Source organism: Dendrobates tinctorius, unplaced genomic scaffold (assembly GCF_039654945.1).
Source record: "Dendrobates tinctorius isolate UK_male_01 unplaced genomic scaffold, ASM3965494v1 ptg000138l, whole genome shotgun sequence".
NCBI lineage: Eukaryota > Metazoa > Chordata > Amphibia > Anura > Dendrobatidae > Dendrobates > Dendrobates tinctorius.
Window position 1 is genome coordinate 23,983,195 of NW_027361806.1, and position 23,944 is coordinate 24,007,138.

Genomic DNA, 23,944 nt, shown 5'->3' on the forward strand with positions numbered 1-23,944 from the left:
GGAGACATTTTTGTTTCTATCTTCTCATTAGAGAGAACCGGATCACACTCCGATCACACAACGATCCATCTCTGATCAGACTGTGATTGGCATTATTGACCCGCTACTTCAGAGGAGAGAACCATCGCTCGTCCGCACTGCCCTGAGGGTAGATCATCAATGCCTCCTGCCGGCTGTGGTTTACAATGGACGCTGAGGCCTTCTCTCTACTTTATTGTTGACTGTGTCCAGGTTTCTGTGGTTCTTGATGGACTCTTTCTCCTGCTCTTTTTGTACTGTTGGCTGTAACTTTATCATCATATGTGATCGCTCCTCCAGCCGCGGATCCTGGATTACAGGGACACTGATCGTAGTAAGTCGCAGGCAGAGCCCTGAGCTCAGTGTAGGCCCTGGCAGGGTCCACCTTGTTTTATTACGTCGCCATGGTAACCGTGCTCGGTAACGGTCGGCTATGCTCCTCGCCTATGGATCACCCTTCACTGACCTCCGCTCCGCGTTACCAGAGATTAGGGCCCAATCTGTAGTTATGGTGATACGTCTGAAGGAAAACAAAGCCGTAACGGCGGCCCGTGCCGGACACATCCCGGTATGACCACATGAGCCGCTCTTCAGCCGTGTTATTTCTGCGGATTACCAGGCAATATAAAATCGGAGACATTTGGAAAATCTGCCGTCTTGGACTCTTTACACTATAATCACCCGATAACTCCCCGAATCAGGACTTGGCAAAAGCAAATGATTTCTGTGTCGCTTTCTATTTTCTGCATATGAAGCCTTAAAATGACCCCGAGATAATGATACTATAGTGACGGCTTCTAATGGAGGCCCCGAGAGGCTGAGACATAAAATCACTATCATAAAAAAGTGCATACAGTGTTTTGAAAAAGTCTTCATACCCCGAGAACCTTTTCATATTTTTTCATGTTATATCCACAAGCTTAAATGTATTTTATTGGGATTTTCTGTGATAGCAAAACAAAGAGACAAGTATCTGTGATGGGTCAAAGAAATGGTGAGAGGTTTTCTAATTATTATATAAATATAAATCTGAAAATTGTGCCGTGAATTTGTATTCATCCCCTGAGTCAGCACTATGTAAGGCCACCTTTCTTTGCAGTCACTGCTGCAGTCTTTTGGGGTCTGTCTCTCCCACCTTTCTCTGCAGTCTTTTGGGGTCTGTCTCTCCCACCTTTCTCTGCAGTCTTTTGGGGTCTGTCTCTCCCACCTTTCTTTGCTGCAGTCTTTTGGGGGTCTATCTCTCCCACCTTTCTTTTCTGCAGTCTTTTGGGGTCTGTCTCTCCCACCTTTCTATGCTGCAGTCTTTTGGGGTCTGTCTCTCCCACCTTTCTTTTCTGCAGTCTTTTGGGGTCTGTCTCTCCCACCTTTCTATGCTGCAGTCTTTTGGGGTCTGTCTCTCCCACCTTTCTTTGCTGCAGTCTTTTGGGGGTCTATCTCTCCCACCTTTCTTTTCTGCAGTCTTTTGGGGTCTGTCTCTCCCACCTTTCTATGCTGCAGTCTTTTGGGGTCTGTCTCTCCCACCTTTCTTTTCTACAGTCTTTTGGGGTATGTCTCTTCCAACTTTCTTTGCTGCAGTCTTTTGGGGTCTGTCTTTCCCACCTTTCTATGCTGCAGTCTTTTGGGGTCTGTCTCTCCCACCTTTCTTTTCTGCAGATTTTTGTGGTCTGTCTCTCCCACCTTTCTATGCTGCAGTCTTTTCGGGTCTGTCTCTCCCACCTTTCTTTTCTGCAGTCTTTTGGGGTCTGTCTCTCCCACCTTTCTATGCTGCAGTCTTTTGGGGTCTGTCTCTCCAGCTTTGCACATGTAGGAGGTGACACTTTGCCCCTTCTTCTTTGCACACTCCCTCTCGCTCAGTGAGATTGGATGGAGATGTCTGTGATCAACAATTTTTGCGTCTTGTCACAGATTCTCTGGGATTTAGGTCTGGCATAATGCTGCTGCTACCACCATGTGTGATAGTGGGGATGATGTTTTCAGGGTGATTCGCAGTGTTAGTTTTCCACCACACATGGCATTTTTTTCATCTTGCCCCAATACTTCTTTGCTCTTCCACATGCCCTACATGACTTTTTGAAAACTGCAAGCGGGACTTGTCATGGCTTTCAAAAATGGATTTCTTCTTATCATCCTTCCATAAAGGCCATATTTAAGGAGTAAACAATTAAGAGATGTGCTGTAGACAGATTCTTCCACCTGAGCTGTGTATCTCCACAGCTCCTCCAGTCTCTTGGCTGCGTCTCTAATCAGTGCTCTCTTTGCTTAGGAAGTCAGTTTAGGTGGACGGCCATGTGTTGGTAGGTTTGCAGTTGTGCCATACACCTCCCAATTTTAGATGATGCATTGATCAGTGCTCCATGAGACATTCAGAGCTTCGGCTATTTTTTTTTTTATAACCTAACCCTGTTTTTCTCTTCTCCACAACTTTATCCCTGACCTGTCTGGTGGGCTCCTTGGTTTTCATGATGCTGTTTGATCCCTAATGTTCTTACACAAACCTCTCAGGCCTTCACACAACAGCTATAATCATACCGAGAAGATATCACACCCAGGTGGACTCAATTTACCAATGATGTGACTTCTGGGGGCAGTCGGTCACTTAGGATTTCATTAAGGGGCATCAGACTACAGGGGGCTGGTTACAAATGCACGTTATATTTTATATAATAATTTGAAAACCATTTATCATTTCACATCACAAATATTTGCTATGAGTGTTAGTATACAATACATCTATTTTTGTGGGTGTAAAGTGGAAAAATGTGCTAAAGTTCACAGGGTGTGAATACTTTTTCAAAGCAATGTAGACAGACAGATTTAAACATATATACATAGATATGAAGTGAATACAAAAATGAAACCGAAGGTTCGGTATGAGATAGTATAAGGAAGGAGGCTTTTTCCCCTCACCCATATCACTGGCGTCAACGTTGACCTGGGTTGTTTTTTGGAAGTTCTGAGACATCGCTAGTGCCAGCTGCTCGGTTGTGTGCAGAAGTTTGGTTAAACTTTTCTTTCTGTTCTCTTCAGTTAACTTTTTCCAAACTGAAATTTTATCCTTTTCAACAAAGTTGTTCACAGTGTTCACAAAAGTCTAGAGGAAGAAAGACCTGATTACGGCGCGTGCTGACATTTACTACTCACTCTTTTTTCACAGGAATGTCAAGTCTGAATCACTTACGGTAATGGTGGTATTAGTGAGAGCCTCTTGGTTTGGCGCTGTCTTATTTAGAGTGCCAAGCAGCGGAGAAGAAGCGGCGAGCACTTCAACGTAGGAAATCACCTCCACCGGCAGCAGCTCTCGGCTTGTACTTCTCTGAATCTCTTTTAGAATTGCTATAGGCTCCTTGATGGTGTTGACCTAAATTAGACACGGAGAGATGAGCGGAAGCAGGTTTGCTGCCAAATCGCAACGTCTGGATCGCAGAGTAGGGATCAGGGAAGTCTGGAAGTTATCAGTGCATTACCCCGCAGATAACCACATGCAGTCACAGTCATCAGCACTCAGCAGTGATCAGCTCTACCATGGTGGATCGACTGGAAGCTCTTCCCATCACTCGTAGAAATGACGGGATCAGAGGAATCTCCAATCCCTACAGATGAGTTCATTTCATGTAGTGATGAACAGTGATAGCAGCAAGGCTGGCTTCAGACAAAATGTGGCCCTGGGGAAACATAACAGTGGGGCCCCAAAAGCTAAAGTATTGCACCAAGCACAAACATTTAGAGCGCACTTACACTGCCGAGTTCAGGCCATTAAATGAGCGCTTATGTATTAGCTGTTTACGGGACTGTTCACATGGCCGACGAGCGATGGTGGTGGCCGAACGATGACTAATAATCACTGTGCCCCTGTACACAGTATCCTGCTATCGGCAGCACACCGCCTATTGACATGGGACAATGTGCTGCCGATATCGGTGATTACTGCCGCTAGATCAACGACCCAGTCCTCCGACAAACAAGCTTCCTTGCTCCTCTGTTGTACGCTGCTGACATGTTTATATCAGCGGATAATCAGACATGTCGACATGGTTAAATGTAGGCGCTCTACCCCCTCCCCGACAGCCAGGTGAGCAGTACATATCATCGGGTGCCAGAAGCTAAAAGAAGGGCGACTCTACATAAAGTCAGGTGAATTGTCTGCAAAGAGGGGAAAGCAAGTAAAGGCTCACATCATATAGGAAAATGGCACTAAAAGGTGTAGTACTCCCATCCAAACACCTAGAAATAGCCGCAGGTGCTGAGAAACAGTCTATGCTACAGAAAAAAACAAAAATTGAGCTTGGTTTGAGATGGCATGCATGCAGCACATAAACGCATGTTCACATTGCCCATAAAGCATACAAAACCTACAAAAGACAAAATGAGAAAAACCCCGCTGTAACTAAATAAATAAAAAGCAAACGTGCATTTAGATAATTCAGAGTTCTTAGTAATACTGTATTTGATCAAATATAGCATAAAAGCCGTCCCACCGTCAACAAGGTGACTCTGATCGGGGCGCTCCTACACTGTCTAATATTAAAAACCTTACCACGTGTCAGACATAAGGATTTTTGTGGCGTGATATTCACTCTGAGTTGCAACAATGAGTGGTTTTGAGTTCCCTCTCACCCCACAATGGGCTCTTTTTAATATCCTAGAGGAGACCCAAAGAATATTGCCAAAGCACACCAAGGCCACGTTAGTGATTTGGGCCTCAGCAGTAAGGAAAAGTATATTCCATCAATGGTTACACTCAAATGTTCCGTCAAAATCGACAAAAAATCATTTTCTGTTTAAACTGGACTGGTTGGAAACCTTGACCAACAAAAAAAAATTAACAGAGAAGTTTTTCACCAGATGGTCGTTTTTTTGTTCCATCCTTGGATACAGAATCTAGAAACAGTCTAAGGAAGCAATTTGAGAGCACCAGATGGTACCTGCTACGAAGCATCAGTGGACACGCACCAATTTAAGGAATCCTTTCAAATGATGACAATTGTAGGAAGGGGAGGGGGGGAGGAAAAGGTGGGATTTTGGCTTAATGTCATAAATATACTGTAACTGTCTGTACATTTTCCTTGTTGTTAAAATTGTTAAATTAATAAAAATAGTTTAAAAAAAAGAAAAAAAATAGAAAAAGAACAGCCAGGAGCGCCAAACTCCAAGACAATATCCTCAGCTCTACGTACCTTGCTAATTGTGTGGTTAATGTTAGCAGAGATGCACTGATCATCCAGATGACACTTAATCTTTTCATTTTCTATAAAAAAAAAGAATACTAAGTACCATAATGCTGTTTATTTAAAGACAGTAGCGTTCACAGTGTTAATAAACACATTACATATTTCCCAGTTTCCCATACATTAACAGTACGTTATTTGTGTAAATATAAAAAAATCAACTTAATAGTGCTGCCACCAGGTGGCGCATCGAGCAGTGTGTACTGAAGATCTCATGAATATAATCACTGGTGAGCATAAGTATCTGTAACAGCGCACCCAGTGGTTAGCTTTGGTATTGCAAGCATTTTTCATGTTTGTCTCTTCATTTCTACACTTAGATAAATGTATCCAGAATGGAATGGGAGGAGACAAAGATTAGATATCAGAAAAAACTTTTTGACAGTTAGAGTGATTAAAGAGTGGAACAGGCTGCCACGAGAAGTGGTGAGTTCTCCTTCAATAGAAGTCTTCAAACAGAGGCAGGACAGATATCTGTCTGGGATGATTTAGCGAATCCTGCTTTGAGCAGGGGGTTGGAGCAGATGGCCCAGGAGGTCCCTTCCAACCCTACGATTCTATGATTCTATGTGTGAAATCTGTAAAGATGAAGGAAGGAAGGAATCAAGACTAGACAAAATCTTGTAGACCACTAAAAAAAAGAATGGCCTGAAAATCTGAACCAAAAATGGAGCAAATAATATAAAGAGGGAGGTAAAAAAAAAAAGTATCCTATAAAGCAGTATTTCCATAAAGTGATGCTGCACGACGGCACCATATGGCTCCACATGCAATTGTAGGAACCCCGCGTGCCTCTTCACATGTTTTGGGCATATGGCTCCACTGTATGAGAGTTACCAGATCGTAATTATCGCTAGTCTGCAGATTTTACTAAGAGTAGACATGCTTGCTCAACTTATCCTGTACCATAATAATTTCCTGCAAAACACAGTCCGGCTCTGCCAGATCTCACTTCTCGTTCTCTACTTTCTTATATAAATATTTTCCTACAAAACACAATTAAAACTATTTCGGAAAGTGCAATAATAATAATAATAATAATACTTTTTTTGTTACCTATTATACTTTTTAAATGTAATTATCCGGAATGTTACCTGGAGGAAAAATCCTCTCTTTGTAAAGTTGATGTAGCAATTATGTGACATTAAAGGACGGATTATTATTTCCAGCACTTACCTTGACAGTAAGTCCCATCATTTGCTTTAAAGTGCAAACTTCCTGAGGACGAGTGATAACCTTTCAGGCATGAGCAGTTGTACCCTCCGGCCGCATTTTCACACTGAGCGTGGTCGCCACACTTGTTTCCAGTGCATTCATCTATATCTGCAAATACCATGTCAAATCGGAGTTTAATGACATATTTACAGACCGTGAGACCCCCTGTCTCCCTTGGTAGTCAATGCCTGGTAGCGAGAACCCAGAATTGCAATTTTTGTAACATAAAAAAAGGAAACGTCATCGGTGAGATGATTAGAAAAGAAAATAACGAAACAATTAAATGTTTCCGTATCACAATATTCTGTTTCAAGAGGATAAGGAGCAGAATGAAACATTTGTAGATATCGCTGAATTCAGCTGCTGACACCAATATACTTCCCTCATAAATTACCTGAAAAGATGCTTCTACTTACTCATGTTTGTAATTAGAATAGGAAAATCCATAACTTAGGCTAAGTAGGAAGTTTTTCTTATGAGTTGTCACATGCGGTTATTGGGGCGTAATTGTTAGACTGAGCCGGATGATAAATCGCAAACAAATAGACACTCGCGTAAAATATGGAGATAGATTGGGTTTAATAATGAGAGAAAAATGGTCGAGGTTTATTAAAGCTGCCAGGATACATCATGAGAATATGTCTGGAGGAGAAAAAGTGGATCGGAATGTACAAGTAGAAAATGTGAAGAGCCCTCAACACCAGACATTTCACACTGAACACCGCAGATGGTGGAGGATGCGGGCACGGTCAACACTGCATGCGAGGGACCGGCTTTAAGCTTAGACCTTGGACCTTTCCTCTCCCAAAGCATTTCAATAATAATAATAATCTTTATTTATATAGCGCCAACATATTCCGCAGCGCTTTACAGTTGAACAGTTTCAAACACAACAGTCATAAGTAACAACGTTAACAATACAATAATTAAAGCGAAATAAGACGACCCTGCTCGTGGGAGCTTACAATCTACAGTGAGGTGGGGGCGATACAAAGCACAGGTTTGTATTTACAATGATGTATTTACAATGATGGTCCAGCCATCTTCAGGGGGTGGGGGATAGATGGAGATAGTGAATGGGCTACACACACAAGCATAAAATGACTTTGATTACTGAATGTGATAGACCGCTCTGAACAAATGTGTTTTGAGCGAGCGCCTAAAACTATGCAAATTGTGGATGGTCCTAATATCTTGGGGTAGAGCATTCCAGAGGATTGGTGCAGCACGGGAGAAGTCTTGGAGTCGGGAGTGGGTGGTACGGATTAGGGCAGAGGTTAGTCGAAAGTCATTTGCAGAGCGCAGCGGTCGGTTAGGCCGATAGACAGAAATGAGGGAGGAGATGAAGGGGGGTGCCGCACTGTGGAGAGCTTTGTGGGTGAGAACAAGTACTTTGAATTGTATCCTGTAATGAATGGGCAGCCAGTGTAACGACTGGCGAAGAGCGGACGCGTCCGAGTAACGATTAGCCAGATGGACGATCCTGGCTGCTGCATTAAGGATGGACTGGAGAGGGGAGAGTCGAGTGAGGGGGAGGCCAATTAATAGAGCGTTACAGTAGTCCAGGCAGGAGTGGATCAGGGCGACAGTGAGGGTTTTTGTTGTTTCCATGGTGAGAAAAGGGCGGATTCTAGAGATGTTCTTTAGGTGTAAGCGGCACGAGCGGGCAAGAGATTGTATATGGGAGGTGAAGGAGAGATCGGAGTCGAACATAACACCCAGACAGCGCACCTGCTCTCGGGGTGTTATTATGGTGCCAACCACGGAGAAGGAAATGTCAGATTTAGGGAGGTTAGTAGATGGTGGGAGCAGAAGAAGTTCAGTTTTGGAGAGGTTGAGTTTCAGATAGAGAGCAGACATGATATTGGAGACTGCAGACAGACAGTCAGTGGCGTTCTGTAGTACAGCGGAGGTGAGGTCGGGGGATGATGTGTATAGTTGTGTGTCATCAGCATAAAGATGGTACTGAAAGCCAAATCTGCTGATGGTCTGTCCAATTGGAGCCGTGTAGAGAGAAAAGAGAAGGGGGCCAAGGACTGAGCCCTGAGGTACCCCGACAGTGAGAGGAAGAGGAGATGAAGTGGAGCCAGAAAACAAAACACTGAAGGAGCGGTCAGAGAGATAGGAAGAGAACCAGGAGAGAGCGGTGTCCTTAATGCCTAGTGACTGGAGCCTAGACAGTAGGAGAGGATGGTCAACTGTGTCGAAAGCTGCAGAAAGGTCGAGAAGAATGAGCAGAGAGTGGTCACCGTTACGTTTTGCTGTCAGAAGGTCATTGGTCACTTTGATGAGTGCAGTTTCTGTCGAATGTAGGGGGCGGAAATCGGACTGTGAAGGGTCTAGGAGGGAGTGAGTGGAGAGGTAACGGGTAAGGCGTGAGTATATCAGGCGCTCCAAGAGTTTAGAGATGAAAGGGAGATTTCAATCAAATTTCATGAAAGAGATACTATTATAAGACGCTTAGGCTTTCTTGTTTGTAGGTGTGGGAAATGTAGAAATGCTACTGTAACATTGAGCACGCCATCATAAACATTTTTCAGTGTGCAGGTCACGTACAGACACTAGATGAAGCCATATCATGGTGGAATCTGAATTTAGAGAGAAACTTTGGGGCTATGAGTAAATTATTATGCCGCCACCCTCATCCATGGTCTGTGGCCGCAGTGGCAACTTGGCCCTAACCACTTGAATGAGGGACAACTGTACAAGCAAAAACATCCCGTGAATAATAGTAAAAACTTTGTACTAATCTTATAAACCCGATGTAACCATTTTATCAACAAATCTGTTTTGTGCTTTTATTTTTTCCTCCCCTTCTTTCTACACTCATAACTTTTTTTTGTAGTTTTGCAGTTTCGAAAGTCAACATTTGCATTACCTTATTTAATGGAAAACAAGAAGAAAATTCTAAGTGGGAGGAATTCTTCCATGTTGATGATGGGGGAGTTACATAGTTAGCAAGGCCGAAAAAAGCCCTGTGTCCATCCAGCTCAGCCTATATTCCGTCAGAATAAATCCCCAGATCTACGTCCTTCTACAGAACCTCATAACTGTAAGATACAATATTGTTACGCTCCAGGAAGACATCCAGGCCTCTCTTGAACCCTTTGACTGAGTTCGCCATCACCACCTCCTCAGGCAGGGAATTCCAGATTCTCACTGCCCTAACTGTAAAGAATCCTCTTCTATGTTGGTGGAGAAACCTTCTCTCCTCCAGACGCAGAGAATGTCCCCTTGTGACCGTCACCTTCCTTGGTATAAACAGATCCTCGGAGAGATATTTGTATTGTTTGATTCTCCAAGTTTGCTTGCATCAATACTAAATTTGTATAGTGTTTTATGTTTTTGTATTTTTTTACGTTTTTCTAAATTTGTTTAGGTTTTTTAATAGTATTTTACTGCTTTAAAAGAAATTAATTATTGTAAAAACACTTTATTTTTTGTTACTCTACTCATTTTGCTGATGGAGTTGATATGAGGGCTTGGTTTTTGAGAGGTGAGTTGATGTTCTTACCCTGGACCCATTTTGGGACACATTAAACTTTCTGATCCCTTTTTATTTTATTTTTTTGGTGATGTGAGCTTTCTGTCTGGCGTTTAAATAAATCTACATTTTACATTTTGAAAGGTCGTACTTTTATAGATGCGGCAATACCAAATATGATTTTTTTTATTTATTTATTCGATAAGGGGGGGGGGTGACTTGAACTTTTAGGTGTCTTAATTTTTTGTATTTATTATTGTTTAGATATTGTTATTTACATCTTACATGTAATCAGATGCACAAGATACAGGACTGTATGATGCAATAAATTATGGAGCAATTTAAAGTTAAGTATTTACACATATTCGGATCAAGAAGGCAGCATCAGGGGTCCTCACATGGTGCCCCTGCGTCACGTGGAAGGGGCTCGGGCCCTCGGATCGGGCACTTAAATGCCGCAGTCAGTGACTGACAGTGACAAATGCTCACACAACAGGGACCGGCGCTCTAATATTCAGGGAAAAATGATCTTTCATTAATATTTACTGGAAAGACTCAATGTAAAATGAAGCCTGGAATATTTTTAGGCTTCTGTGGAGGAATGTCAGTGATTTGGGGGCTTCCTTTCACAGGAAGCTCTCTACACAGTGAGTCATTAGGACGCACAATGACTGCAGCTCTGCACCGAAAACTCCCATTAACACAAACTATTTATTCATATTTTCCAGCTCAACTGCATTAAAAGCCGAGGAACAAAAATAACAGTCTGGATCATTTCAGGTTTCTCAGGGCATCGAGCTGAAGGCCTGCGTCGCACTTCTTTCTCCTGTTTCTCCGGTAGGAGCGATACTATGGGGCCGCAATGAAAATAACTTACAATTCAGGCAACACAGAGCTGAATCTGTTTCAGAACTTTGATTAATGAGGACCCGTCACTCGCCACAAATATGGAATATATCTTACCCGGTGTAAACGCCGCTGTTCTCCTGAATCCGCCGCCCTTTTTCATTTGCTCCTGCTCCGCTCCGTTCCTGAGATACCGACCTTTTTTCCTTGCTTATAACTATTGTCTTGTTAGCCAACTGGGCGTAGACTTAAAAATAAAAACTACTCCAGGTCAGAGTTTGGGGCCACACCCATTTGGCAAACAACACTATTGCATGATTATAAATTTAGTCTTATTAGCTAAGTGGGTGCAGACTTTAAAAAAAAAAAAAAACTACTGCAGGGAAGAGTTGAGGACCACACCCATTTGGCTAACAACACTAGATGTATATACAGGGAAGAGCAGGCCATATCTCAGGAATGGAAAGGAGCAGGAAAAAAAGGAAAACATCTCCGGATTCAGGAGAGCGGCGGCATTTACACCAAGTATGTAACTTATATATCTAAGGCTTTTTTAAATCCAGTGTTTAGTCTCAGCTCTGCTGCTTTGTACACTGCTGTCATGAGCGACTTCCAGCCATGATTACGGTTTTTTTTCCTGTAATATGTGCACATTCTCACAGTTTTTTTTATCCTTTATGATTAAAGGCTGAGCTGTCAGTTCCTTCTTCCGTGCTGGAGAACATCCAGGGCTATGGAGACTTTCCGGATGGTTAGATATTTCCACTCTTCGCCTGGTCTTAGCCGGACGGTGAATGGCGGCTTAAAGAACGCACCGTACTGGGCCGTCCTCGCCTGAATAAAGTATGGATTGGATTTTGCTTTGCGTGGATGAAGTGCCGTCTGCAACCAGGTACTGAAGTCACTGTGAACTCGGAAGAAACCAGACGGCCGAGCCGTTAATGAAGATATTTGTGGTCGGAGGGATGAAGGACGGCCCCACATTAACGCCGGGCTTGGAGAGATGGAATCTGTGGTGCGTCAGCATGGGGACCTGGGTGGCAGCGTTCTCCAGCCGTCCATCCCGTCATGTATTATACATTCCCTCAGATCCCATTTCACCTTATTTACCGTGTCAGTATTCTACTTTATCCCGGAACGTTTCGTCTTTGCCGCCTCCTTTCTGCCCGGTCGCGAGGGGCGTGAACTATTGCGCATCAGCGGAGTTGGCTGTAAATAATACTTTTCCCCATTAAGAAACAATAAAATGATTCGCAAAGTTCTGACATTGATTTTCCTGCCACCAGATGTAAGAAATACAGAGTTCCGTCAAAAGTTTTATATGTCATTAACCCTTCCCCTTCCACACTATTTAACTTTTTTTCTTTTTACCTCCTTCTTTGACCTCTGTTGCTTTTTATTTTGGGGATTTGGACCCTCGTTTGAGCTCTGAGAGATGAATGTAGGACAAAGCCGAATGGAGCAACCAGGCAGGACCCGACTTCAGATTGTACAACCTCCGGGGATGCCACAAATATATAAGACGTGATGGCCGATCGCGATGTCACAGGTGACAACACCACACAGCTTTCGTTTCCACCACAGGAGTAATAGGCCGCCCAAACCCCTTTGATTCTACAATGAAGTCTGCCATCGGAACTAGCCCTTTAAGACGTGGCAAATCAGAATCTACCAAATACTATAAACGTATTGTGTAATCCTAATTTAGAGGGAATTTCTCAGTAAATTTAATCTCATGTAGGTGCATGAAATCCATTGACACCTTGATATCTTCTATCTGTTGCTGCATTTACAAGAAATTAGCATTTTAGTTAACATGTAAATAAAGTGTTAAGTGCTCTGGGTGTGAAAGAGCACTTCCTGAGCCCGGTCACCAAAATCTGTTTCCCAACCCAGCACCAGCCTCTTTAGCTTGACTAATATTTCTCTGTCTGAGAGGTCAGATGACGGGAAAGGAAATCAGACAGCGAGTGGCGCTGCGTGGAGAAACAGCACTGGGAAGTGCTCTATGACACCCAGAGCACTTAGCGCCACATCTTCATGTGAATTAAAACTGTCAGAGACCTGCAGGCCCATGTGTGCAGTTTGGGAGGGTGGGGGGGAGATATTCTGCGTCACGCTGCTTCCCGCGCACTGAGATTGGCAAGGAGCTGGCGGTAATGCAGAACTTGCAAATCATGTTACTCCTGATATCACGCGGGATGATTAATGTGGGGAAAACAAAGCCCCCCCAAAACAGGTCACCCACTAATTATCATATCGCAAGAACAGATCTAAAAAAGTTTTTATTGCAATATCCAGGAATCAATAAGACAAAAGGACTTGTCAGCAGGGGTATTCACATTGCTATAAATGGACCCCCATTTATAGCAATGTGAATACCCCTGCTGACAAGTCCTTTTGTCTTATTGATTCCTGGATTCCCTCCTGGGGAAGCTGTCAGGGTCCCTTTAATACACGTGAGTATTTATGGTGAGCTGTGCCAGGCGACACATTCAGCTCTGCTACATCAGTGTCCTCGGTTGCTTCTGTTACATGACAGCAAAAAATAAAATAAAAGGTATCAATCAGATAACAATGATGTGACTGCGGGGGGATTTGGGAGGCAGAAAGCTTCTATTACCAGTCAATTATTTATGAAGTTCTTGCTTTTATAAAATATGAAGTTTGGACTTTTTTTTTTCTCTTGATGTGAAAACTGTTAATATTGAATTGCGGCGCCAACACTCGGAGGAGCAGATCTTAATGCATTAGCAAAATCTAACATATCATGTAATAAGAATACCATCTGTCCTCCAGATGTGCTGGAAAGTCTCACATCAAAGGCCTCAATGGTGAAATATTAAAGGCGCTCGCCGTATACAATGGTGTCGCTTTCTAACGCCTTTCATGTGTAAACCCGCTGCAACATTGATGCAAAAACGCAGCCGATGCATGAAAGCGCCATAAAGAAGCCGCTCGGAATGTCGCTGTATCCGGAGCGGCCTCGTAGTGATACATCGCTCCCCCTCTGCTCATTTGTTCCAGGCTCCGACCATAAAATTGGATTGGATAATATTAATAAACGTATTAATTAAGATTAATAATTGATCAGCTGAAATATGGATCAGAAAGGACAAATGTGCAGGAGACTTATGAAATATGGATGGCCGCTTACCCCGGCAGAACGTTCCATCATTGGTCATAAATCTCTCCGCGCCGCTGCTGGAAGCGTAGCCCGGCGCACACATGCAGAAGTAGCTGCCCTTGGTGTTGGTGCAGTTCGCATGATCTCCGCAGATGTAGGTGGCATTTTGACATTCGTTATCATCTGGAAAAAAAAAAAATACAATATTTTTCACAAATATACCTGTGTAAACTTTATTCTTTTTTTTATTTTGAGCTCAATTTTAAAGTAAAAATGAAGTATTTTTTGTTCTTTTGCGGCATACTTGTCATCCACTCATGTTCTGTCCGCATTCTGCCAGCACTATAAGTGCTGGAATATCCTGATGTCTAGATCGAAGGACAGTAATTATAGTCAAGTGAGGGCTGATGTAAATGTTCAATGACATGCGAGCCAACTACTTAAGGATGGGACAGAAGTTCCTCACTGTTGGTATTTGCTCTATTTGATCTTAGTAAAATGAAGCCCTGTTCATCGCGGCTGCTTTTTCTTCTTACGGTTATGCTTTTTAACATTCGCAGAAAGCTGCCATTATCACATGGTGCATTGAGAGTCGTGATAACCTCTGCATCAGCTGCAGGGTGCAGCGGCCATACAGAGAAGCTTTGGAGTTGGCATTTTTTATATCACTTATTGGGCGGCTTGCTGCAATTTTGATAAAATTCATTTTTTTCTCTGCGGCACATTTCACTGAATTCTGAGCTCCGTCTAACCTCTCCAGCATCATTGATTGACAGTTTCCTGGGTACATTATAAATAAGCAGAAACCTGCCAATCAGTGGTGGAGGGGGAGTTATGCAGAGCAGGAGGACCACACAGCACGAGACAACTAGTCATACAGTGATAATCTCCTGCTGATAAAACAGTGATTTTATTGAAACTAAAGCAAACAGCCCAATAAGTGACATATCGCTGGAATCAGGGTCTCTGCCCCTACATCATGTTGCTATAAGAATATATAGCAAAAACCTGGGGATAGATTCCCTTTACATAACAATTTACATTGCATTAAGGAGCTTGAAGAGGGATTGGATGAAGTTCTCGGAGACCTTCGAGTGTTATACTGCTTTTCAGGGCAATTTGAATACTTGCAATTTGTGGTGAGTCCATTTGTCGCAAATCAAATATTTGGGAAAAATTCACCGAAGCTAGCAAATTCTAATTTCAAAAGATTTACTGTTCTGTAGAAAAAATCTTACAAATTCACTTGAGACACAAATAACCCCCAGTGTTTGATACAGCATGCAGTAGGGATTTCTCCACATGAAGGTGTGCATTATATCACACATTATTTTCATTTCACACAAAATCCTTGATAATTCTGGAGACTGAAATATGTTACAAAATTTTCCCATAAAAAATTATATGGAGCCCTGAAATATTAGTGGACAACCTAGGTTCTTCTGGTCGTGATGATAGCCCTATTGTCATGTGATAGCGACCTTGGTTGTCTCGGAGTCTCTAGTTATGATGGTGGCCCTGGCGATGCGGATCGTACTGGGAGCCCTGGTTGTCTTGGATGTGATGGCAGCCCTTGTGCCCTTGTGGAGCTGAACGTGATGAAAACTCTGGTGGCCCCGGCCATCCTGGTTGACAATTTTGGCGATTGAAATTCGTTACAAAATTTCCTCAAAAAATTTAAGTGACCCTAAAATGTCAGATGGCAGCCCTGATCATCCTGGTTGTAATGGCATTTCTTACTGTTCTTGTTTGGATGAAGGCTCTGATGGCCCTGGTCATCATGATAATGATTGTAGCACTTGATGGACCTTGTTGACATGGTGAACCTGGTTTCTCTGGTCACCTTGGTTTTGGTGAAGGTTCTAGTCGTCCTAGTTGTGATGGTGGCTCTGTTTTTTTTAAGTTGTGATTTTGGATTTCATTTTCCTGATGACCCTAGTTGTCCAGGTGGTGAAGGTGGACCGTGGCCCCATTCATCTTGATTGTTCTGGCAGCCCTGGTTATGATGGCCCTTTTGTTCCTAGTTGTTTATGGTGGGCCTGGTCATTCTCATTCTGATAGATGCACTGGCTCTCCTGGCTGTCAAGGTGGCCTTTGCTGTCCTTGCTGTGATGTGACCCTAGTTGTCATGTCAGCAGCTCTGGTTGTCATGATGGCTTTCATCTTCCTGATTGTTATGATGGCCGCAGTTGTGATGGTAGCCTTGGTTTTCTTGAGTGTGATGTGACCCTAGTTATCCTAGTTGTCATGGCAGTCCTGGCTCTCATGGCAGCCATGGTTGTCACGGTGGCTCTGGTCTTCCTGATTATTATGGTGATCCCAGTTGTGATGGCAGCCTTGACTGTGGTGAATGTTCTAGTTATACAGTTGTGATGGTGATGACTCTTGCTGTCCTAGATGTTATTTTAGCTCTTATTTTCCTTGTGACCCTAGTTGTCCGGGTTGTGATGGTGACCCCAGTCATCTTGATTGTTCTGACAGCCCTGGTTATCCTGGTTCTTACGGTGGTCTTTGTGTTCCTAGTTGTTTATAGCGGGACTGATCATTATGGTTCTGATGGATGCTTGACTGTCTTGGCTGTCATGCTGGTAATTGCTGTCCTTGTTGTGCTGTGACTCTAGTTCTCCCAAATGTGATAGCAGCTATGGTTGTCATGGTGGCTATGGTCTTCCTGACTATTATGGTGACCACACTTATGGTTGCAGCTGTGGTTTTCATGGTTGTGATGTTTGTCCAGGTTGCCAAGGTGGTTTTGGTCTGCCTGATTATTATGGTGGCCCCAGTTGTGATGGCAGCTGTGGTTTTCTTGATTGTGATGCTACCCTTGGTTACCATGGTGCCTATGGTCATCCTGATTATTATGGAGCCCTCAGTTGTGATGGCTGCCATGGTTTTCTAGGTTGTGATGTTGTCCCTGGTTGTCATGGTGCCTATGGTCTTCCTGATTATTAAGGTGGCCCCAGTTGTGATGGCTGCCATGGTTTTCTTGGTTGTGATGTTAGCCCTGGTTACCATGGTGCCTATGGTCATCCTGATTATTATGGAGGCCTCATTTGTGATGCCTGCCATGGTTTTCTTGGTTGTGATGTTGTCCCTGGTTGTCATGGTGCCTTTGGTCTTCCTGATTTTTAAGGTGGCCCCAGTTGTGATGCTACCCTTGGTTACCATGGTGCCTATGGTCATCCTGATTCTTATGGAGCCCTCAGTTGTTATGGCTGCCATGGTTTTCTTGGTTGTGATGTTGTCCCTGGTTGTCATGGTGCCTATGGTCTTCCTGATTATTAAGGTGGCCCCAGTTGTGATGGCTGCCATGGTTTTCTTGGTTGTGATGTTAGCCCTGGTTACCATGGTGCCTATGGTCATCCTGATTATTATGGAGGCCTCAGTTGTGATGGCTGCCATGGTTTTCTTGGTTGTGATGTTGTCCCTGGTTGTCATGGTGCCTATGGTCTTCCTGATTATTATGGAGGCCTCAGTTGTGATGGCTGCCATGGTTATCTTGGTTGTGATGTTAGCCCTGGTTACCATGGTGCCTATGGTCATCCTGATTATTATGGAGCCCTCAGTTGTGATGGCTGCCATGGTTTTCTAGGTTGTGATGTTGTCCCTGGTTGTCATGGTGCCTATGGTCTTCCTGATTATTAAGGTGGCCCCAGTTGTGATGGCTGCCATGGTTTTCTTGGTTGTGATGTTAGCCCTGGTTACCATGGTGCCTATGGTCATCCTGATTATTATGGAGGCCTCATTTGTGATGCCTGCCATGGTTTTCTTGGTTGTGATGTTGTCCCTGGTTGTCATGGTGCCTTAGGTCTTCCTGATTTTTAAGGTGGCCCCAGTTGTGATGCTACCCTTGGTTACCATGGTGCCTATGGTCATCCTGATTCTTATGGAGCCCTCAGTTGTTATGGCTGCCATGGTTTTCTTGGTTGTGATGTTGTCCCTGGTTGTCATGGTGCCTATGGTCTTCCTGATTATTAAGGTGGCCCCAGTTGTGATGGCTGCCATGGTTTTCTTGGTTGTGATGTTAGCCCTGGTTACCATGGTGCCTATGGTCATCCTGATTATTATGGAGGCCTCAGTTGTGATGGCTGCCATGGTTTTCTTGGTTGTGATGTTGTCCCTGGTTGTCATGGTGCCTATGGTCTTCCTGATTATTATGGAGGCCTCAGTTGTGATGGCTGCCATGGTTATCTTGGTTGTGATGTTAGCCCTGGTTACCATGGTGCCTATGGTCATCCTGATTATTATAGAGGCCTCAGTTGTGATGGCTGCCATGGTTTTCTTGGTTGTGATGTTGCCCCTGGTTGTCATGGTAGCTATGGTCTTCCTGATTATTATGGTGGCCCCAGTTGTGATGGCAGCTGTGGTTTTCTTGGTTGTGATGTTAGCCCTGGTTGTCATGGTGCCTAGGTTCTTCCTGATTATTATGGTGGCCCCAGTTGTGATGGCAGCTGTGGTTTTCTTGGTTGTGATGTTGGCCCTTGTCATGGCTGTCATAGTCTTCATCATTGACCCAGTTATGATGACGGCTTGCGGATAAAATATAGCTAAAAATACAACTGCTTGCCTGGAGTTTCAGCTACATTTTCCTACATCTGGGCAAAGGCTTAATTTGCAAGTTAACCCAATCTTGCTAATGGCGAAGTGTTGTGGTGGTGCCATAACATCCCCTTTCCTTCCCGAGGCCCACAATGGCTACACTTCTGAATGAATAGTTGACACGAGTCTTTGCAAGGACACCCGCCAAAACAGAAATTAAATAAGCAAGCACGACGCCAACACTGTGCATCACTTTTCTCCACCTGAAAAAAAAAAAATCTGTTATAATCCCCTTTCTGATTAAAATGTTAATCAATTTCAATAGCGGCAAAACACAACTTGCGGGAAGTGAAGATCTCTGCAGACACAAAAAGTCACGACAAGCACATAAAAAGTACTTTAATGAGCAGTGTCGCTAATTGCGGCACATATGTTTCGCTCATATGCACCAATAACTTTTAAATTATATTATTTTAATGCAATAAAACTAAATAACAATGACCATATGTCACTCGCGCTGTACTCGCGCTGTCACCATATGCCCGCAAATTTCTCCGAACTTGTGTGGAAGGGGAATATCCGTAAATTCATTCTTGACACAAAACAGAATTTTATGACTTCTGCGACTGTAATATACATTTCTCTACAGTCATAGACGAATTATAATATTCATATTATGGTGTTGTGGAATCTAAAGGAACAATGATTAAAACAACGGAACCATAAATTAAAAAGCACCGTGCCGCGGCGCAGGAAACAGACGGCGCCTTGTGACTGTCAGATAGAAATCCAATATTAATTCAAGGGAATGGACTGATGCAAAACAGGGGATCGGTGAAATACAAGATTAGGTAAATAAATACAGATAAAAAAATATAAAAAACAGAAAAAATTAAAATCACCATTTTATTTTGCAAAGGAAAACTACATTTGGGACTGCAAAAGATGTTGATTTTGGGTCAAGGGACCGCGACAGGTGTGAAATTGCACCATGAAGCGTAGATAGGTGAAGCTGGTTATAAATAGCATTCAGACAAATGCTTGTTTGACCTACAACAACCAATTCTGATGCACCATGTACACACAAATTGGCTGAGCGTGCATGTGATTTCACGAAAAAAGTAGATTGATATCGTAACTATAACATATTAAAGACCGCTGCACGCCTTAGTAGTAGTGACGAAAATATTACTGATATTATTATTGCATTAGAAATGAGTTTTTTTGAATCTGGAAAATTCAAACAATTTGGGATTCGCTTGCCGTGAATCGCCATAAATGTGTGAGGTCATTTTATACAATGCAGAAGATTGCATCAGTCAGAGAAGACTCACAAGGGCCTGACCAGGCAGGCCTCCCCATAATGCACTGCATCACATCACATGATAAGCAATCTGGAGGGAGTATCATAGGCTGTATAAAAGCCAAGGCACGGAATGCAGCAGACATTTTATTGTGAATCTGGATAGTGAGAGGACGTCACAGCGCACAGATCAGCCATAGAGATAAAGAAAGAAAGCCATGTCAACAAATAATCATTAGAGTGTGTGACACAATGGCAGTGACATTGCTAAGAGGTTGTAGGTGTTTGGTTTACAGTCCTAAGGGACCTCAGAGTGTTACATACATATTTTAAGGGCAATCAGATGGTTTCCAGCACTTGCTAATATTTTGGAAAAATTCAGAAAAAATTTACAAATTTGTATATCACAAGATTTGCTCCTCTCTAGTTAGCATGCCATGTCTAAGGGTAACACGCTGTACAAGATCCCCAATATTTCAGTCCCCCTGGACCTTGTTCAAGGCTGGATAGGAGTGTGATGAATGCTCAGTGGAGGGGGTGATCTCATAGTCCACCCCACACCTCTCACATGCCCCGAGTAAGGTCCAGGAGGACTGAAATGTTGGCCATCTTGTAATGTGTGGTGCCCCTGAGTCAACGCCACAACCAAGGAGTGGTCTTTAGTATATCCTAGATCTATTGTGAGAAGGTCACTGGTAAAATACTGGAGAGGAGGTATGTGACACTCAGAGTGTTAGCCTCAGTGATATGAACCTGGAAAAAATGCTCCAGCACACTAAGTGCTGAGAGGGTTAATCAGCCATATTAAGGACTGTTTTTGTGTGAACAGCTCAAGGCTGGGTGGGAGGCTGTTCACCTTATCTCCACCCCAGGGAGTGGTCCAGAAAGTAAATATGGAGCCTTTGGACTCATTCAGAGTTCAGGGTGTCTGGAGATGAGAGCTCCAGAGTTGTGCTTGTGTTAAAGAGAACTGAACCGTGTGTTTTTTTCCCTGAGTGAGTGGATCCCCACTGCTACACAGACTGTACTGTATGCTATTTTGTTTTTCCCGTTATGCCAGAAGGGCCATGTATATTTACTTAACTTTGCACTGGTTTATTAAGTACATTTTAATAAACCAGTTGAAAACTTAAATGGTAAGTGTTCCTGTGATTATGTCTTTCAGCAGCCGAGTGAGTGGATCCGCCACACTATAAAGGCGGTCTATTCATTACTGACTTACACAGTTGCCAACAGTCAAGAACTTGTCATGACTGTCCTGATTTTTGGTGCCCCAATGATATATATCTGGCTGAGTCTTGTGGTTTTTTTTATATATATATTCACACACACAGGTACTTATACTAAACTACAAAAAAAAATCTTGCCTCATCCTCCCAAAAAAAATAAAAAGGCAAAATGGGTAATTAGGACTTTCCTGTTGATGCGTTGCCACATTTCCCCCCTGTATACATGGCTGCCGTCATATATACCACCTATGTGACGTCTCTGTGCGTCTGCTGGCTGCTCAATGCCCAGGACTCTTATTAAACTCATCTATTTGTTATGTTAATGATAACTTTTTTTTTTGTTTTTATAAGATTCGATCTCCACTTTAATTAAGTGTAATTGGAAGACAAACAAAGTATCAGGAGCGAATATCACACTAATTATAACCATGCTGGCAAAAGTCACATTGACGTGGCTCCGTGGATGATATCAGCTCTAATAAAGGGATGCGAAATGTCTGAAATAATAATACGAGCACAAGAAAGGGATTAGCATTATACACTTTTGTGAGATTAAAGGAGAAATCCCACTGAATATAATCCTCTTGTACACAGGACACAAAAGTGCTTGTTTGGAGCACATAGTGTTTCCAGTCCAATGGTGATGTCACAGCTCACCTCCTCCCCCTCTGTGTGCAAAGACCTCTACACAGCACACAGTGCATACCCACAACACTCTCCCATAGAAAAGAAGAGGTGATGGTGTGGCGCCCCTGAGGGTTCAGTCGCCACAGAGGTACTGCACCTCCTTCTGAGGTGAAGTATCCCACTTCCCAGGTAAGATGGGGACACCTGACCAGACTCCTGCACCCAGCACAGACACCTTAGAACAGCAGAGCACCCTCTATGGCCCCTGCTTGGTTCATGAAGGGTGCTGGGTGGTGGGTGGAGCTTAGGTCACACTAGAGGGGAAAGCTGACAGGAAGTTAGGTCAGTTCCCCACAGGGGGAAGGAGAGTGAGGAAGTACATGCAGCAGCCTCCTGTGAGCTGGAGCTGCTGGCAAGGAACGAGAGAAAGAGAAAGATCAGTTCTTCAGAAGAAAGATAGTAAAGGACGGAACGTGAGGAGGAGAGAGCAGGGGACTAGGGCGAGAGCAGAGCCCTTCCCTAATTTTAATGTGCCAAAGGCCGGGTGCCGGTATCCGAGGCTGTGTGTGACACTAATGATCCTACAGCAGAAACTGGAGAAACAGAAGTTGTGACCACTTTATTCCCATCTAAGACTCGACAACACAGCAGCAACGTGTGTGTGAGCCGGGACATGATGGTAAGGAGTCCCCGAAGCAGGCTACAGCTGCCTGTCATACGAGTGGAGTTATAAGGAACAACAAGAAAGAGGAACTTGAGTGTAATTCATAACTACAAGTATTTCAGATTAGCGCTAGTAAGGAGACGTTCAGAAAAGGCACACGGAAGGGAGTGCTGGAAGGGTGTGCTCCATCTGCCTGGGAGTTGGCTGAGCCCCTCACCTGGAGGACATAGCACTGAAGCGGGCACCTGTCTCTGCCAGAAATGTGAGTAAAGCTTTGGAACTGCATTCAGCTGTGTCTCTGCCTTCTTCCTTCGTCACCTTCTCAGCACTGCTACATCTCTGTGCCTGAACACTACACCATCTACCTCAACATCTATTACTACTGCCCTGGGACTACAGCTCTGCCTGTGGAGAGCTATTACACCTCTGCTGCATCACACCATCTGTCCCAGAGGATCTGCACTGCAGCGCTGGTCCCCTTCTGACCAGATACCACAGGTGGCGTCACAAACTTATCCATATATAAACTTTATTCAATCCTCTTATTTTACATGGACACCCAGGGCCACGGACCGGGTCACTGCCACCGCGACACATCCCCTTTTAAGACACCGGCCTAGTACCGAGTATACCCCACAGCCCTGGGGGTGATCCAATGGTCACAGCTCACCTGCTCCAACTACCTGAACAATGACTGCTGCACAGGGCACAATGTATGCCCACAATATTCTGCTATCAAAGTGAATAAATCATTGTCACAGCTCACCTATTCCCCCTTCTAGCACAGTGACTCCTGCAGAGGGTGCAGAGCATGGCCCCATGACTTTACTATCAGAGTGAATAAGTGATTGTCGCAGCTCACCTTCTACACTCGTCTACACAATGACATCTGCACAGAGCATGCCCACAACACTTTGCCATAGAACCCAATAAGTGAATGTCACAGTTCACCTCCTTCCCCTCCCTGCACAATGATTGCAACTCAGAGCACAGATTATGCCCATAAGTCTCTATCATAGTATTCAAGTGAATATCACAACACACCTCCTCCACCTCCTCCCTGCACAATGTTGCTGCTCAGAGCATAGATTATGCCCATAACGCTCTATCATAGAAGTCAATAAGTGGATGTCACAACTCACCTCCTCCCCCTCCCTGCACAATGCCTGATACTCAGCTCATCACCAGACTACAGGCTTCTGTGCTGTACATGGCGGACCTCTTAGTCCTGTTACCAGAAAGGAGCGGTGGCTCAGACAAGATGGCGACTGGAATATGACATTTAAATAAAATACAATCATTAAAAAGATCTGATTGGCAGAAGATCTGTCTATGATCAGTAATGCTTGGATTAACAATGAAGGGCATGATGCCTCACTCGCTGGGCACCATAATGTCCGTAATGTGTGCAAACTGAAAAGCGCTGCGGAATATGTTAGCACTATATAAAAATAAAGATTGTTATTAATGCACACAGTGGTACATGCGACCACCCTGTGCTGACCATCCCCGCACATATCATTAGTCGCTCGCTCTACACTGCCATCTGCAGGTCAGGTCATGTATGGACAGTCCTAGGACCATAACTCGGCCGCCCATCATCTCTGTCCTCTTGTTTCTCCGTCTCACTCCGGACTGTTGCACATCTGATCTTGTCGCAGAAATCC

The 23,944-nt window shown here is 43.8% G+C and overlaps 1 protein-coding gene across 1 annotated transcript in view; it reads right to left on the reverse strand.

The window, feature by feature from the left end:
- ADGRL4 (adhesion G protein-coupled receptor L4) overlaps nt 1-23,944 on the reverse strand; it is a 166,474-nt gene that overhangs the window by 74,870 nt on the left and 67,660 nt on the right. The window contains exons 3-7 of the mRNA XM_073544869.1: nt 13,946-14,098; nt 6,420-6,566; nt 5,193-5,263; nt 3,197-3,376; nt 2,926-3,109 (exon numbers count right to left, since the gene is read on the reverse strand). Coding sequence (XP_073400970.1) covers nt 2,926-3,109; nt 3,197-3,376; nt 5,193-5,263; nt 6,420-6,566; nt 13,946-14,098 — 735 coding nt within the window. The remainder of the gene's footprint in view (nt 1-2,925; nt 3,110-3,196; nt 3,377-5,192; nt 5,264-6,419; nt 6,567-13,945; nt 14,099-23,944) is intronic.